Source organism: Lampris incognitus, chromosome 9 (assembly GCF_029633865.1).
Source record: "Lampris incognitus isolate fLamInc1 chromosome 9, fLamInc1.hap2, whole genome shotgun sequence".
NCBI classification, from domain to species: Eukaryota; Metazoa; Chordata; class Actinopteri; order Lampriformes; family Lampridae; genus Lampris; species Lampris incognitus.
In genome coordinates this window covers 15,720,707-15,738,559 of record NC_079219.1, presented here as the reverse complement: position 1 = coordinate 15,738,559, position 17,853 = coordinate 15,720,707, and the positions used below count along the sequence as shown (strand labels likewise).

The window sequence follows — 17,853 nt, the reverse complement described above, 5'->3', positions numbered from 1 at the left end:
AACAACACAAAGCACTTTACAATGTAATGACTGCATCACAAATGGTACATCATTCAAATGACCTCATTTGTAACTGACGTCATCGCGCTCGTGATCAATACTCACGTAGTTCTTTGACACAATCGTTGACCAACTGCTGTTCTTTCTCCTCATAGGAGATTGTTTCTGTCTCCAAATGGCTAGCCTAAAGTGGGGGGGGAAATCATGCAACACACGTCAATTAATGCTACACAGCTGACATCATCAAAGAGATCATTATTTTGATTTCAGCATGGCATAAAAACACATTAAATCTGTGTAATAAATGTTGCAGTGCAGCCATATACATGCAATTAGACCTGCAAATGCCAAAACTAAATTAAATTCTAATTCTTAATACCCCTATAAGCCTAAAATATGCCTAAAATAAGCACATAAAGCATATGTTTGTCACCAAAGAAAAAAAGGCTAATGTCTTTCTTTTAAAGTTTGAATGGTTTTGATGATGACTGTCCTAGGTAGGAAACAGGAAACAGGAAACTTATGTTAATACTAGCAGAGGTACCTGGCGATGCCCGGTGAAAATGTTCTCACCAAAACAACCAACACGATCTGATCTTTACGATATAATCGATGATGAAATATACGATAATTTATTATATGACACGTGATAAACGAGTGTCAAATAAATGAATCTTATTAATGAAAATTATCAGATGTCATAATTTTCAATCCATTCACCAAGCTTCTTTGCCAATGTGTGTATTAATCCCTGCAAACCCGCCGCCGCTGTGGCCGCCACCGCACATCGCCACAAAATGAACTCAATTTCGCAAATAAATCAAAATTTTTTACTTGGTTTACAATATTTTTCAAACTGCAAGTCTTGGAAAGTGTTGATTCTAAAGATACCCTTCTTTTTGTTCTACAATGAGTATTTTTGGAGTTTTAATCGAACATACAAACATACACTCTTGCTTTATATATATATTTGATCTTTTTTTTTATATACATATAAGTTAAATTAGACCTTGGCTAATTTATGCAGTTTCAACACTCAGAGCATCTTAGTCTGAACGATTTCTCAAATCGCATTATTGGTGTCAAGAGACGAAAGCTTACTGGACCTGACAGTTATGTAAATAAGGTCCATTTAAAGTCAGCTCTAGCCTAATTTTTATGAAACATCTTGTGGATTGCTGCCTTTTCCATGTTTTCAGGTGATTTTTTTCTTTTTCTTTTTTTTTTTTGGACGTTAGTTTAAACGAGGTGCCATGTTTGACGGACTGAAATTGGTCAACACATTGTGCTGTTGTACTACTGATTTGTTTAGAGACTGAAGGTGAAGCGGATCTTGGAAATAGATATTTTATTTTGGTGGAATGGCGGGTCAAGCATATATCTTTTGTTTTGTTTTTTTCTGGATCATGTAGCAGCTAGCATGCTTAAATTACGTGTGGACCGAGTCAGACATTAATGAGCTTTTTTTTTTTACAATATCAAATAACCTGGCGCCAAGAGCAACTGTCGTCTCTGTGGGCTGATGAGATGCCATTTTAAGACAGGACATTGCGTCATCGGGGACCTGTGGGGAAACTGGGTATTAAGTGGTTCAGCAGGTTGGGACAAATGGATGCATTAAAACTGGAAGGAAGAAAAATGTAATCTTTGATCTGCTACCACTGATCTTGTTTAAGATCTGATCTGGTTTTGGTCTAGGCAACTGAATCTATGGTTGGGGGGCTTGTATGATTGAGTAGTTCATCGGTTTGTGGTCTGTATAGGTTCAGTCATGTCTCTACGTCCAACAGCCAGGGATGAGGGAACTTGTGCAGTAGTTCAGTAATACAGAAGGAACAGTGTGCTTTGACCAAAGGCAATACATTCATTACCAGTGAGAAAAATGTATTTGATGCACGAGGCATCAAATTTAAAACCAGATCCAAAGGCATCCGGGTGGCATAGCGGTCTGTTCCATTAACAACCAACACGGGGATCGTCGGTTCGAATCCCCATGTTACCTCCAGCTTGGTCGGGTGTCCCTACAGACACAATTGGCCGTGTCTGCGGGTGGGAAGCCGGATGTGGGTATGTGTCCTGGTCACTGCACTAACGCCTCCTCTGGTCAGTCGAGGCGCCAGTTCAAGAGGGAGGGGGAACTGGGGGGAATAGCGTGATCCTCCCACGCACTACGTCCCCCTGGCGAAACTCCTCACTGTCAGGTGAAAAGAAGCGGCTGGCGACTCCACATGTATCGGAGGAGACGTGGTAGTCTGCAGCCCTCCCCGGATCAGCAGAGAGGGTGGAGCAGCGACCGGGATGGCTCGAAAGAGTGGGGTAATTGGATGGGTACAATTGAGGAGAAAAACTTGGGGGGGGGGGATTTTTTTAGGATTGTAGCTTTAACAGAATGTTGTGTCCCATTGTAGTCCTGACTGCTGGCGAATATTTCACGTTCCTGGTACCTATCTTTACACTGAATTTATATGGTCTGTTGTTAACTGCTGTGTGGTTGTAAGGGCGTACATCTACTCACTTCTTTCAGTTGGGCTCAGCCCGATGCCATATGCTTAAGAGTCCACAATAAATAAGAGGGAGTTCCCTCTTTACAGCAAGTAGGTTGAACCTAGCAGCCGAGTGTGTGTGTGTGTGTGTGTGTGTGTGTGTGTGTGTGTGTGTGTCCTACCTCTGAGCGAAGGGACAGGTTTTCTGCTTCCAGATCTTTGAGTTTCTTCTGCAGGGAGTCCAGTGGGAAGTAATTGGGGACAGATACATTTGGGTCACTGGGGCGCACCCTAGAAAACACACACCCATATACACGGATGGAGTCCACACCAGCATGCCACACACACACACACACACACAGGGCAGGAGATGAGGATTAGTCAGTCAGTTTAGTGATGTTATCTGAGTCTGCCCAAGGCGCTGGGCAGAAGTAGTTACATCTTCACCACAACTGCATGACAGTTAGTATTTATCTGAGGTGTTTATCCCGAGCAATTTAAGATGAGTTTGAATGTAGATTCGATTACATTTTCAAGACCATTAACGTGAGTGATAAGTAACACAAAAAGGAGCTAGCAAAGTTCAGCATACAGACCGTGTCAATTTGAATGAATTATGAACACGGCCTGACTGGACGGCTGAGGAAATCAATGTGGAAGAGCGCCAGAGGAAATTAACCCCGTATTGCACTTAACACTTACAACCAGATGTGACGTTTTAAAAAAGAAAAAAAAAGAAAAAATACCATACATATATAAAACTCAATTTCTATATATCAAATGATCTTTATGAAATTCAAGAGGACTATTTTTTATTATTTATGTGGATTGTTTGCATAATGAAAACAGTCAATTTAAATAATTAGGATTTATTAAGCCGAGGAAGATGGGTAAACTGTATTACACAAATAAAGTAGCTATCCTCAGTTTTGTCATGAATGTCAGTTTATTACACAAGCTGTCTTGCAGCCATTGACTTTATTAACATGACTACACTCCCCAGGGGGCTCCACTGGTTCTTTAAGTCAGTGTTTCTCAACCGGGGGTCCGCGGACCCCTATTGGTCCGTGGTGTAATTGCAAGGGGTCCGTGAAAATAAAATATCTTTAAAAAAAAGATCCTATGACATTTATAGAAATAGGATTATTTTACTCAAATGTGACTGAGACCTTTATCTACCTAAACTATAAAAGGTAACAGGACTTTTTTCTCTAAATACATCTGTTTCACAAGTGTAATCTATTGTATTTTAATAAGAGATCTCGCTCCCGTTTGCATTGTTAAAAGTTACTGCATAAAATTCTGTTGTTACATATATCTGAAAGTTACTGAATACATATTCTGTTTTGTTACATATATCTGAAAGTTACTGCATAAGAATTCGGTTTTGTTAACTATATCTAGGTTACAACTGAAAGCTCTTATTTTTGCCCCAAAGAGTGAATAAATGCTATAATGCAATTTAAAATGCAGTTTCTACTGTTTCTATCAAATTGCAACCCCCGCCTCCCCCAAGATCAGGTGGAGGGGTCCTCAGGGTAGATCAAAAATACGCAGGGGGTCCAGGACCCCAAAAAGGTTGAGAACCACTGCTTTAAGTGACCAAAACCACATCTCTTATTTATGAATGGTGACTTGTGTGAGATGTTTAACATCAACCGACTGTGATGGACACTCCTGTCTTGCAGTTATGACCGCAGGGCATAGGGAAGTGTGAGGTTGTGTGTGTCCCCCCCCCCCCCCCCCCGTCCTGTGCCCTGCCTCACTAGTATACTAGATTTGCATTGCATTACATTTTATCGTGCTCCATGTGAAACAAGACAGACAGTCAACTCAGAGTTAGGGAGACTGCAAAGTGAAAAGCGGTGAGGGAGAAGGAGAAGAAGAGATGGAGAGAAGATCAGAGCAAAAGAGGGGAAGAGAAGAGATGAGGACTTCCTTACGCCGTGGAGGTGGGCGATTCCCCTTCACTCTCCTCGGCAGCACTTGTGTAGAACTGTAAAAGTTCATCTTTCATAGAAAGGTCATGACGCAGCTGAGACACCTATGTATACAGAGGGAGCATAGGAGAGAGAGACGGATGAGGGAGAGGAAAGGCAAAAAAGACACGAAGACAGGTAAAACTCAAATCTCAGCCCTTTTCAAACCAGCTTCTAGTCTTAAACATGAAATAAACATGCACAATATTAATCCATAAATATGTTAACTCATAACACAATATTACAAAAATACTAATAAATACTCTGGTCGCTTAATATCATCAGACCCAGCATGACGCACATTGCTGTACTATCCATCCATCCATCCAGCCAGCCAGCCAGCATCCAAACTGCTTATCCTGCTCTCAGGGTTGCAGGGATGCTGGAGCCTATCCCAGCAGTCATTGGGTGGCAGGCAGGGAAACACCCTGGACAAGGCACCAGGCCATCACAGGGCCGACACACACACACACACATTCACACCTAGGGACAATTTAGTACGGCCGATTCACCTGACCTCCAAGTCTTTAGACTGTAGGAGGAAACCAGAGCACCTGGAGGAAACCCACGTAGACACGGGGAGAACATGCAAATTCCACACAGAGGGCAACCCGGGACGACCCCCAAGGTTGGACTACCCCAGGGCTCGAACCCAGGACCTTCTTGCTGTGAGGCGACTGCGCTAACAACTGCGCCCCTGTGCCGCCATTGCTGTATTACTTCATTTCAAAATGCATGGAAACTTTCAAATTAACACAACACATCAAAAAAAACTCTCTCTCACACACACATACACTCATACACATACACACACACATATACACACACACACACACACACAAACACCCCACCTCCTCTCGTATGTGTTCTACTTGCTCCTCCAGCAGCTCGTTTTTCTCGCTGAGGGTTTTGTTTTTCTTCAGCAGTGATTGGCCGATGCGAGCCGCCAACTCCAGGTCACGCTCTTTCTGCACGGAGACACACATACAATTGGTTTAGCATGTTCATTTGTGCAGCAGAGATGTTTCAGATACGGACATGTGGCGTTGGAGAGACTGAGTGCTGTGCAATGCCATGTTGACGCCATGGCATGTAAGTAAGTTGTACTGAAAAGAAACGCCGAAGCTCGATGGAGAGAAAACGAACCTAAAATAGGTTCGCTTGTTCATCGAAAACTCATGAGAGAAAACTCACAGTCACTGGTGGGCTAACTTCAAGGTGCCCTTGACCAGTGTACTGCAATAAATCCCTCACTATTCAGTTCTCACAACAGCACTCAGCGGTGGCACGTATTAACCTGCTGTAACACAAGGATACCCAATGTTAGCTGTAATTAAATTTAAGACATACTTTGTTTTTGTTTTTTTAGAAAGCCTAGTTTTGACCCGCAAGAGTAATGGACCCAGGCTACTAGAATTACAGACAGCTTTATATTTACTAGGCGCTACTAAGCAACACAAAGGCAACACAGTTTTAAATACTATTTGTGGTCTCGTTCACTAGGATGCAGCCTTTTTAAAAGGGGTTCTTTGTGTTCTGTCAGCCTAATAGAAATAGTTTTACAACGGAGTAAAATAGAAGTACTGCTGTAGGTAATGTTATGTCCATGGTATCGCATCAGAACACAACACCTGGGCATGACGTGTTTACACAACACAGCCTCAGCAGCCTGTCTTTCTGCGGTCCACGGTTCACTTCGGCCCTCCGACTGCTCAGCAGTAGAGGACTGAAGTTGTTCTGGGCTGCAGCGGCGTGGGTTTAACCCCGCCTCTCGGCCCACGACCCCCCCCCCCGGAAACCTTTCTTCTACGTGAGATCGTGTTTTTAGTCAACTTGTCTGGTCACATGAGGTTTCAAATTGGTCAAGAGAATACAAGCCAAATAAGTTGTCCATGTGGATTAGCTGCAAATGATTTGAAAATCAGACTTGATCAACATGATGCTACTGTATGACCATTCAGGGAAAGCGTTTGTCCGGAAAGCCTTACGGTGCAGCATCCATTTTTTTAATATGATTTAGGTATGAACTGCATGAACATGTATAATTTATCCATGTTTACTCTTTTCCTCCCTTTTTTAATCTATTCTGCAAGCTCTTACCTCCTCCAGCAGTCGAGTGACAGCGTCAATGTCATTGTAGGTCCTCGTCATCTGGCCCACTCTGTCAGCACACAGTACTGGAGACAGACAGACAGATAGAAAGAGACAGGCAGATGGAGACAGAGACAGAGAGACAGGATGGAGACAGAGTTACACTTGGTCAGTTACGTGAAATAATATACTAGTCAATAAACGTGCAGTTGTATGACTGCAGTGTTTGGCTGTTCTCCCAGCTGGACTGGAGACCCAGTCCCACACTGCAGCATGGCTCCCTTTACTTGAACCAGAGTTGTTCCTGGTTTTACCTTGAAGTTATGTAGACATATTATTGATCGAGAATGTGGTGAACTGGAATGAAAAGGCAAACGTTTTACAATTTTTCAAAATTTTACTTTTCTCTAAATAAACAGATGATTTGAGATACTTTATTAATCCCCGTAGGGAAATTATACTCTGCATTTAACCCATCCTAGCTGTGTAGCTAGGAGCAGTGGGCAGCTGCTGTGCAGCACCCGGGGACCAACTCCAGTTCGTCTTGCCATGCCTCGGGGTCAGGGGTACAGACAGGAGTATAAATCCTAACATGCATGTCTTTTTGGTGGTGGGGGAAACCGGAGTACCCGGAGAAAACCCACCGCAGACATGGGGAGAACATGAGAACTCCACACAGAGGATGACCTGGGATGACCCCCCCCCCAAGGTTGGACAACCACGGGGTTTGAACCCAGGACCTTCTTGCTGTGAGGCGACAGCGCTAACCACTGGGCCACCATGCAGCCCTGAAAACATAGATATACAGTTTGTAAAGGGGGTTTATATTTTCAATTTCAATTTCAGTTTTCAGCTACTGAATTTTAAAAATAGCCATAAACGTTTTGAATTTTGTGCTGCCAATCATTTTGTCAGAGCAGGAGTCACCTTTTCCAGGTGATGGACATCTCATTTCCGGATGAACATCTGCATATGTTCATTCGTCCCAACTTTATTAGGACAAACCAGCTCCAGACTGTACTGTACACACGAAACATATTTTTTTAACACCCGTCAAAATGTTTCCGTGTACCGCTGTTGACGCTGTCAACTTGTGGGTGACCTTCCTTTAACTCCTTTTCAGTTCAACGAAAGTATCAGCTTAGGGGTGTATGGGTAGCATAGTGGTCTATTCTGATGCCTACCAACATGGGGATTGTCGGTTCGAATCCCCGTGTTACCTCCGGCTTGGTCGGGCGTCCCTACAGACACAACTGGCCGTGTCTGCGGGTGGCAAGCCAGATGTGGGTATGTGTCCTGATCCCAAGCACCTCCTCTGGTCAGTCGGGGTGCCTGTTCAGGGGGGAGGGGAACTGGGGGGGAATAGCGTGATCCTCCCACACGCTATGTCCCCCTGGTGAAACTCCTCACTGTCAGGTGAAAAGAAGCGGCTGGCGACCCCACATGTATCGGAGGAGGCATGTGGTAGTCTACAGCACCTCCCCGTATCAGCAGAGGGGGTGGAGCAGCGACCGGGAACGGCTCAGAATAGTGGGGTAATTGGCCAGATACAATTGGGGAGAGAAAAAAAAGGGGGGGGACTCCAAAAAAAAAAAGTATCAGCTTCCTGAGAAGTCTACTTACTTGCACATATCCACGTACACAAGCAAGCACAATTACCTTTTCTGTGACACACACCCATTGTCAACCTACTGAGTAATTCAGACAAGAGAAGTTGTCGAATGCCAACACAGTTGGTCACTGTTTAGGAACCACTCCCATATGTTCTCATTACAACAGCAGCACACACACAAGCAATGAATAGAAGTCTTCATTACGCAAGACCGGCCAAATCGTCATCCAAGTAGCTGCTTGCTCGTAAAATTATAAATCCAAGATAGTGGCAATGTTCTCTTCAACAGTCACAATCCAGATGGCTTCTAAGAAACGGCATTCAGATTGAGTTGATTTACTTCAGTAATAAACATCCATTAACAGTACTTTGCCTTTGACATTTATAAATTAAACTGAAGTCCTGAGTTCAGAGGATGTTCGGACGGAATAATTTGTTTTGATGGGAGTTCGTATAAACCTTTGTCCGTTTTACCAACTACGTAAAACTGCTTAAAAGGCACATGCCAGGGTCAATGGACACAGGATGGACTGCTGAATAGTCTTATTATCATATTTCGACAGTCTGAACTGGAATGCTGTCAACAGTGATGGGGAAACTACTTTTTGGGTGAGGCATACATTTAAGTGAACCGATGCGATGTTGAACACAGCACATCAAAATAAAGTATAACAATACCAGACTGTGTATTGTTAATAATCACATAAAATATATATTGCTGGAAGAACAGAACACGCTCCATGACAGATGCAGTAATGCTACTATCACAAGTTTCCCAGAATGGAAGCAATGCAAAGCAGAGCCCTCAGATGCAAACTGCATATTTCCATATTCTTAGGATAGGGGTGCAGGGCTGCTGGGGAAAATGAAAAGAGTCTTTCATGGTCTAATCCTCCCAATAAAGATAGATTTAAGCTCGCTGGTATCATCCACAATACTATTTTCTAACTTTATACTACCAAGGCGAGTGGCTGGTTTATGAAAATGTGCTCAATGCGTCACACTCACAAGAGCTGCTCAGTACGACTGCAGTCCTCTGCAGCTCGCCGCTGTGCAGCCAGCGGCGGGTGTTGGGGGGCCTTGTAGCCTCGCAAAGCCGGCCCACAAATTCCGCTTCATTTAACGTAGTCTGGGAAGGCTCAACAGGCATTTGTTTGCTTTGTGGGCGACGTAAGAGGGCGGGGACCAAAATTCCTTTGCAGGCAACTTTATCAGCCTTTAATCAGTCAGAGCCGCAAACCCCATCACGTAGAACTGGAGTGCGACACTCCCAAACACATTGGTCTGCAGGTAAACACCGCTGCTGCTAGCGGATCAGTCAGTGAAGCAAGTAATTACTATGTCCATACAATGATTCTTCACGTCTTTGTAAATGTCTTTGATCAAACTAATTATAAAGCAGCATCGATGCTAACCTCTCCTAGTGCTGCCATTGTTGTCAATGTCAACATATGAAATATGGTGCTGCTCATTGTCGTCATCATCTAAACCGCTCCTCATAGTTCACCGATGGCTTCCAGCTGCCGGGCTAAATTGGCTCTGATTGGGTCCTTTCTAGACTAATATCTTGTAGTGAACTGAGCTGAGCTCATGAGATTTAAGCTGACTTTGCAAGGTTAAGTGCCTTGCACAAGGGCATCTGAATGTCACTTGTCAAGGGATGGGAGAAAGTTCCACATTTATATCCCTCCGGGAGTGGGATTAAAACTAATGCCATTCTGGTCAGAAAGAATCGGTAATCAATAGAGTTTTCTCTCTCAAGCTATTGCTGTTCTGAGACTTGGCTCTCCAAGAATGTGAAGTTGAAATGCAATGCCATTTCTTCTATCAACTCTTATGACAATGAGCAACAATGCATTTGCCGTTGTCACTTTTTCCACCGAGGCTGCCATGGTGGAAACCCACCACAGATCTGTGCATTTTCAAGTTGATGTTGGGCCCCCTGTGATAAGGCTGTGCTTCAAGATCCAAATTGTATAAATGTGCATTACTATATAGTATATGTAAGATGTGCCATGTTTACAATTTACACAAGTTCCCATCCAGTGTTGGACTTGTCAATCAGAGGTCTGTTTTGAAAAAAATACACACTCTTCTAGAGAGCGCTGCTTGATGTGGTGAAATCAGATTTGTTGCACATTCACATATCTACCTCAGGCATGTATGTAAGTAACCTGTTAACATTTAATTCAGCATCTCTGATATATTCTCTGCACCATTACCCTTTATCCCCTCTTATTTTGCCTGTATAATTGTATATTTTACTGTATAATATATGTATATAATAATAATAATAATGTGGGGCGGCACGGTGGCGCAGTGGTTAGAGCGGTCGCCTCACAGCAAGAAGGTCCTGGGTTCGAGCCCTGGGGTAGTCCAACTTTGGGGGTTGTCCTCTGTGTGGAGTTTGCATGTTCTCCCCGTGTCTGTGTGGGTTTCCTCCGGGGGGTCCGGTTTCCTCCCACAGTCCAGAGACATGTAGGTGAGGCGAATCGGCCGTACTAAATTGTCCCTAGGTATCAATTTGTAAAGGACCAAGCTGCTTTTTCCCTTTTGTAAAAGCAGGTATCTTAACTTCTGCATGATACTAATTTTTCATCTGTAAGATCTTCCCAACTTATCCTCGATATCCATTTTCTTCTTCTTTCCTCTGACAACCTTCGAGTTTCTTCTCCTTGATGGCTGATTCTCTTTGGAAAGTGAAAGCGGGACTTGTTCCGTTCTCTGTCAGCGTGATTGAAACAACCAAAGACAGCGCAGAAATTAACCATTATAAAATATCAAACCATGACAGCTATTCTGTATGAATCAAACCTTGAAATAAATTCTGTTCACTCTGACTGTTTAGAAAACATTTAGCACCGTGCAGTGAGAGCAACACGGAATCCTATGGATTGCAGCCGTTGTCCTCCAACACGGCCGATGTGTTGCCGTGACGTGATATGTGATGTAATATGAGAATAACCTATACCACACTTTAATCCTTGGTCAGGGTCTGTTTCCACCCGCCCATCTCATCTTGTTTAATGAACATATTAACTTTATGGGCTATTTCCTGACCTCCCAAGCATTCCCTCCTGAGTATACTGCATCACTTAGGTTTACTAGCACAAAGGAAGAAGCTAGGTAGAGGTCACAGGGTAGAGGCTTCGGCGATCCTGGAGTTTAATACAGTTTCTCTGTTAAATATTGCAAATAAACCACAATCTAATCTCTCCCGGGTGTGTTGACAAGCGCTGAAGGGTTACTGTGGATACTAATGAGAATCAAGAAACAGGAAGCATACACATATGAGTATACACTGCGGCGTGTTGACCATCGCCAGCCCAGCATGAAACCACAGACTTGACAGCAGTAAGAGTATGTTTTCCTGCTTTGTGTTTGAGCTTGTGTGTGTGTGTTCATATGTGTGTGTGAGACTTAACAACGAATGCCTCTTCCTGCTTGGCCATCATATCCATATTACCAATCATCATTTCTCGAGTAGGAGGGAGGTTCACAGTAGTGAGGAACAGGGGAGAGGGGATTTGATTCTGGACAAGCTTTACACATGACCCCAGAGGGAAGGGACGCAACCCTTATATGACTTCTGAAGATGTGCAACTCACACCACATCCCATGTAAAGGGTAATTTTTTCAAACAAAAGCCTTAAAGTTGCTTCAGGCAACAACACAACTCCCAACAACTGCACACAGTAGACGTTTCAAGTGTACCTGGGAGGATTTCATGTTTAAACAATTATACCAGAATGAGTCCAGAAAGGGGGATGAGATGGAGAGGAAGAAATGGGTCAGAGAAAAAAAAAATCTGAAAAGCAAGAGACCTGAATTGTGTAAAAGAAGCAAAAAGGTGTGCAATTTAATATCTTGAAAGTGATCTGGAAGGTGTTCCTATTGTTTAACACAATGAGTGTACGTAATTAGGGACAAAGTCTTCCTCCCTTTCAGTGAGTGGGATGTACAGTGGAGGCCTAGTGTGTAAACTCTTAGACTCACTAGTATCGATCCAGATTCACTACTAGTATCAGTCCAGACTCACGGTCCAGATTCACTAGTATCAGTCCAGATCACAAATCACGCAACTACATATCGACTCATGTTTATTACACTACAGTAATGTGGAAGTGTAATTAATAATCACTTTTAACACATTCCTAGCTTTCAGTGGGTCTGCTGTAAAGTGACACGCGGGTCGATGAAGAGAAAGAGTCTAAGATTACAGGCAGCCTAATAATAGTGGCTGCAACAGAGCAAAACACGGGTCCAAGGGCAACACCCGATCAGCCATAGAAATATGCAAGATGACATTTATTTATCCTTCGTGCAACTAAGATAGCTACCACTGTTGCGTTTAATCATATTATTAAACCAACGATTTGTCTTTATTATAAAAACAATAGAATTGAGTGGGTCCTGCTTCCTGTGTGGACTACATTGAAAGTAGAAATATTCAGCCTTCGATGAATTATGCCTTTGTAAATGTAAGCAATCAGATTCCTATTCCTCAGGCAATGCTTCTTTCCAAGACACGGTCATTCGTTTTAAGCCCTAAAGATGCCAAGATCCTCTGATTTCCCCACCCGTAACTCAAATTGAGCGACAGAATCTCTTTCCGCTAGTTTGCCACCCAGTCTGTTGAAAATATCGGAATAATGTCTCAATGCTCTCCATCCTCGCTACGTGCTCGTCTATCAGTCATCGCTTGATGAACTGCTTTACCTCAGCTTGGCTTGGGTATTGATCCCTGGCAGCAGACTTATACAGCGAGTTGTGAACAAACACAACGCTAAATTCATGTGTCCCTCTAAATAGGACAAAGCAAGTTATCCTTTTTATTTTTTAAATATCTCTGTTTAAACTGCAGCGTACTGACGTTGCATCATGCAGTAATGCTCAACACTGGTTTGATTGCTACGACAGAGTGCCAAGCCCATATTTGAACACGTCACACCAGCAGGTTTACAGTAACTTCAAGTCTCCTTGAGCAAGGCATTCAAAAAACCCCAAATGCTCTTCGACAATGTTAGAAAGCCGTAGAAGTATTTTGCAGCCGACAGTAGAACAGTGCCTCCGCTCTCAGGCGTGTGTGCCTGCATGATCAGCAAAATCCCTCTGAGTGGGTGGAAAATAGAAAAAAATTCATTTTTCTGAGGCTAGCTGAGAAGCCCTTGTCTAAATAACAGCACCACAGCGTTTCCCTACGCCAACAACTGGACAGTCCCTGCACTAAGCACACCGGGGAGGGAGATATCGACAGAGACAAACATACAGCCAAAGTCTGTGTAAATGTTTCAGCTCTTTAAAACCACAGACTTTTAAAACGATGCCGTCAATAAAGCCAGTATTATAAATTGCAAATAACTACATGAGCTCATCGAGGCCATTGTGATATAGGTACAGTATTTAAACGGCCCACACGCAATTGTCACTGATGATCTCAGAGGCACAGCTCGGTTTCTCCCTCCACCGCGAAGCAGTAAAGCAATAAACGAATGCTTTTACAGGGCAAAATGTAATGTATAGGGTTTTAAAAACTGTGGTTGCTGGACCTTTTCTGAGCTCAACTCAGGGTAACCATCCAAAAATGGTTGCAAAGCTGACTCAACCTATTTCTCGTCGCTTAATACTTACAAGTGCATGTAAAGTGAGCTTGAAATACAGTGAAGGAGGCGATACGAGCAGATTCATAAGAAGGGAGCGGCACAGGCAGCGTGTCCATAAACTGAGATGAACACTCTCAGAATCAAAACACCAGACTACCTTCACATAGAACCTGCTGCTCCTCCTCCTCCTCCTCCTCCTCTGCTTTTCCATGCCTGGGCAGATAGATATACTTGTCTTCATCTCCCCCCTCCTCCTCCTCCTCTTTTTCTTCATCTTCTCCTCCATGGTTGGAGTACTCCAGGCCACCCTCGGCACCAGGACAAGCCGGCATCGCCATACTCGCCTCAGGACACAAAACTAAATACTGAGCCGCACGGCATGCAGGTACAGCGCCATGGTCCCTGCCATGACTGTATGTGTTTCTGCACAAACACAGAGACCGTGTGTGTGTTTGTGCCTACCACTGCAAACCGTTTTCTAAAAAAAAAAGAAAGAAAAGCATGTTGATGTGTGAATCACTTTTTCTGTGTGTTAGCGAGAGTGCACCTGACAGTATGTGTGTATCTAATGTGAGTGCTCTATGAGAAGAGACTGTTTGTGTTGCCCTGAAAATTGCATTTTGTGTTGCGTCTGTCAAAAGTGACTGCATATGTGTGGTATGTGTGTGTGTGTGTGTGTGTGTGTGTGTGTGTGTGTGTGTGTGTGTGTGTGCCCATGAATTAGTAAAAGTGTCTACCGTGTGAGCTTGTCTAAGTGTATATATCATTTGTCTTCTGTTGTGGCCCGGCCAGACAGCGGGCTTGCCCGGCTCCTCCCAGTCAGCAGCGACTGGCCGCTGGAGGTCCGCTCCACTCCGACAGAGCCGGGGGGAGGGGGAGGTCAAAGCAAACGCAACCCCACATCGATAAGCAGGCAAATATCCAAACAACTTTACAGGTTGTGAAACTGGGTTAAAAGAGACTCAACCTCTGGAATGAAAGCAGTGGGATTAATCTGTAGTGGACCCGTTCAAAACCACATAATCCTCCAGATTAACGCTCCATGGGTCAGTTTAAACCTCTCACCCCTGGAGTGAAATGGTATATTCCAGGGCCAGCCCACACAGGAGCAAAACACCGGAGCAAGCCATCAGACACACACACACCTGTTTCTAGAGGCGGGGCTAAGGTACAGTGAGAACGAGTCCAGTTCAACTTCCTATCAGCTAAGGTGCAATGGTCCATGCCAAGCCTCAATGATAAACAAAACACGCAGAGCCAAATCATGATACAGGTGCACGTTTCTAGGGTGGGGTAAAGGGCAGTTAAAGGTCCAGCAAGTGGATTTTCGGACACGTGATCAACCAGTTCTAGTCGGGGGGAGAAACCAAGCAAGAAATTAAGACAAATAGAGATGAGGGTAGATCAATCATGTGTAGTGATATATTTCAAAGGTGTCAAGTCCATTTTATTTGTATAGCCCAATGTCAATATCGACAATAAAATAAAACTGTGATAATGGACAAATCTCTTTTCTCAAGCGAACAAACAACTTTTTTAACTTTTTTTTTCTTTCTTGAAATGACAGTAGGTGGTCTACTCCAATTGCAGTTTGTTTCTCTTGAAAGGACAGTGCTAAGGCTGAGAGGGTCACAGGGTGTTAGAGGTGAACGGGACCACGCTGCTGCAGAACTCAGCTGAAGACCAACTGTGATGACTAGTGCGAGTCTGAACCAGTACACCACGTCTGGGCACAAGTGTGTTCATATCCAAGTTACAGACCTCGCATATAGCCATCTGCTGAAAATCACCATCACTCATACCGAATATAAAACTCCATCAGCTGTTCACATTTGAAGCCGTACACACCAACTGTATTAAATCATCATCATGATCTCCTCCTCTTTCCAGGTGAAAGCTATGACCCCTACATGAGATCATCTGTTGAATCTACTTCTAACACAAAGATGGGAATGAGAGAGAGAAAGGCCAGGATCCCCCCCCCCCCAATACTTGAGACAAACGGCACACGGATTTGACAATCATTCAACATAGCGGGACATCGCTAATGTTCTGTGCACTCGCCACGAGTATTTTTCCTTTGCAAAATACTTTTGTTATTTGTCTTCAGTTAGCCAAATTTTAGAGGCCTACTGACCTATTACCATCTTCCATATCCTCTTTTTCTTTCCAATCTTCACCTCCCCTGACATATCAAGAAGAAATCTTTGAGTTGGTTGGGTGGGTTTGACATGGCACTGCTGGGTTGACAGTAATTACGGTGGTCCAAATGCTACTGTATATTTTACTCATAAATCATCAGCCTCGTTGAGGGCCATGCCTAACAAGCCATGGAAATATGGATGAGTATTATGAAAAGGACCTTGATGCGGCTGCCTTATGTGCATTGTGGCCTGTTAAAGGCCAGTCATGGTGCCCATGTGCAGGCATAACCATCTGATTTAATATAGTTCTACACTTTTTAAAGGGCAAGAAGATTTCTGAATTTTTTTTCTAGATATTTGTCAGGGACCGAGTAAGTAAAATTAGATGAAGATGCACGTTTTCCACTACATGGTACCGGCTCAATTCGACTCGCCCTTTTTTCTTTTTCCATTACTGGAAAGTGCCGGCATTTTGGTAACTGTTACCACTTTTCTGGTACCACCTTTGTCGAGGTTCCAAAGAAACTGGAGCAGGTACCAAAATCAATGCAGACCTCTGATTGGTCAGAGAAACACGTCACTGTGTCATTTTGTGTCATTTTGCGTCACTGCGTCATCAATGCACACATGGGATATCACCCCACATTTTTATATGCCGAAGCGGTCGAAGCGGAGTTATCTTAAAAGTACATTTGGAAATTGAAAAAAATGGGAGAACCGAAAATCCAAGGGGTACTGTTACGGTAATGGAAAACGACACAGAAGCGAGTCGAGTCAAGTCGAGCCGGTATCATGTAGTGGAAAAGGGGCATTAGATAACTAGATTTTTCTATCTTTTATACAATAAGCCTACATTTCTATATTTTTCATTAAAATGTGAGAGTCTAGTAGACCGACTAAAGCAAAACAATTTCATTTCGTAAATCATTTTGCATGAACTACCATGCTTACTATAACGGTCTTGAACTACCCATCAAAGCAGATCAGCTTAAATTAAATTTATAAATCACACTTGTAAATATGGGCCTCAAAAATAGGCCAGGTTTCAGCTCATTATCAAATGTCTAATTGTTATTGTTACTCTGTGCATTCCTGCATGCTTGAGTAAGCCAACCCGGTAGTCCCACAGTTACAATGCTGCAGGCCACAAAAGACAACACAAGCAAAACAGCCCAGCACCTCGCCCCCCCCCCCCCCCCATCTTTTCTTCTCATCTTGCATGTTTGCTCCCTTCCCTGCTCTTTTGGTCAGTAATGACGTCTTTAGTCTTTTGTGAAGGACATGCATTCAAGGCCATTGCCAGCTCTATACTTCCAGACTTCGGAGTTTTGTTTTGTTTTGGTTGTATATCACGGATGCAACACAAAGTGTTGCCATTGATGCTGCGATCATAGCAACGTCAGCAACAAAGCCAATAGAGGTGTTTTCAAAACGAATGCAAAGCCGTTTACTGGGGTGCAAACTAGTTAGTTTACAAAGTTATCTAAATGATTCATAACACTTTAAAATAACCGAGCGCGTTCATTCTTCGACAGAACGTTTCCAGTTGTTTTCAACAGTGGATGCAAGTCAACATGACATTGTGGACAGGATCGTATTCAGGGTGTACACTCTAAATAAATCTAGATAAATCCTACACTGGTTTTCAATCTTTTTTAATGCCAGCATCTTTGTGTTCCCTAGGTTATAGTAACCCCTACCCTGAATGAGTAGACTGCATTTCTACAGGGTGGAAGTGGCTTTTAGATGCCCCAGGACTACCCCTTCATCCCCGTTTCCTCTTTCTGTGCCGCATTATCTCATGGTCACGTCTCATTGTCTCTGGCAAGCTAGCTCAGAACTTTGCATAACATTCTCCAAGTGAGCCGACCAACCCCCAAACAGAAACCCATTGGTCCTCTCCCCCCATTTGCAGAGTTGTTTTGTCCCGGGCACGCCCAG

The 17,853-nt window shown here is 43.5% G+C and overlaps 1 protein-coding gene across 4 annotated transcripts in view; it reads right to left on the bottom strand.

The window, feature by feature from the left end:
- The window catches only part of trak1a (trafficking protein, kinesin binding 1a), a 60,293-nt gene that overhangs the window by 17,508 nt on the left and 24,932 nt on the right, over positions 1-17,853 (bottom strand). For 3 of the 4 annotated variants that reach the window (XM_056285621.1, XM_056285620.1, XM_056285619.1), the window contains exons 3-7: positions 6,563-6,639; positions 5,314-5,430; positions 4,427-4,527; positions 2,666-2,774; positions 106-184 (exon numbers count right to left, since the gene is read on the bottom strand). In XM_056285621.1, the coding sequence (XP_056141596.1) occupies positions 106-184; positions 2,666-2,774; positions 4,427-4,527; positions 5,314-5,430; positions 6,563-6,613 (457 nt within the window). In that variant the 5' untranslated portion in view covers positions 6,614-6,639. Of the gene's footprint in view, positions 1-105; positions 185-2,665; positions 2,775-4,426; positions 4,528-5,313; positions 5,431-6,562; positions 6,640-13,925; positions 14,054-17,853 lie in introns of those variants that run through there. The other variant, XM_056285622.1, reaches the window with a different exon arrangement.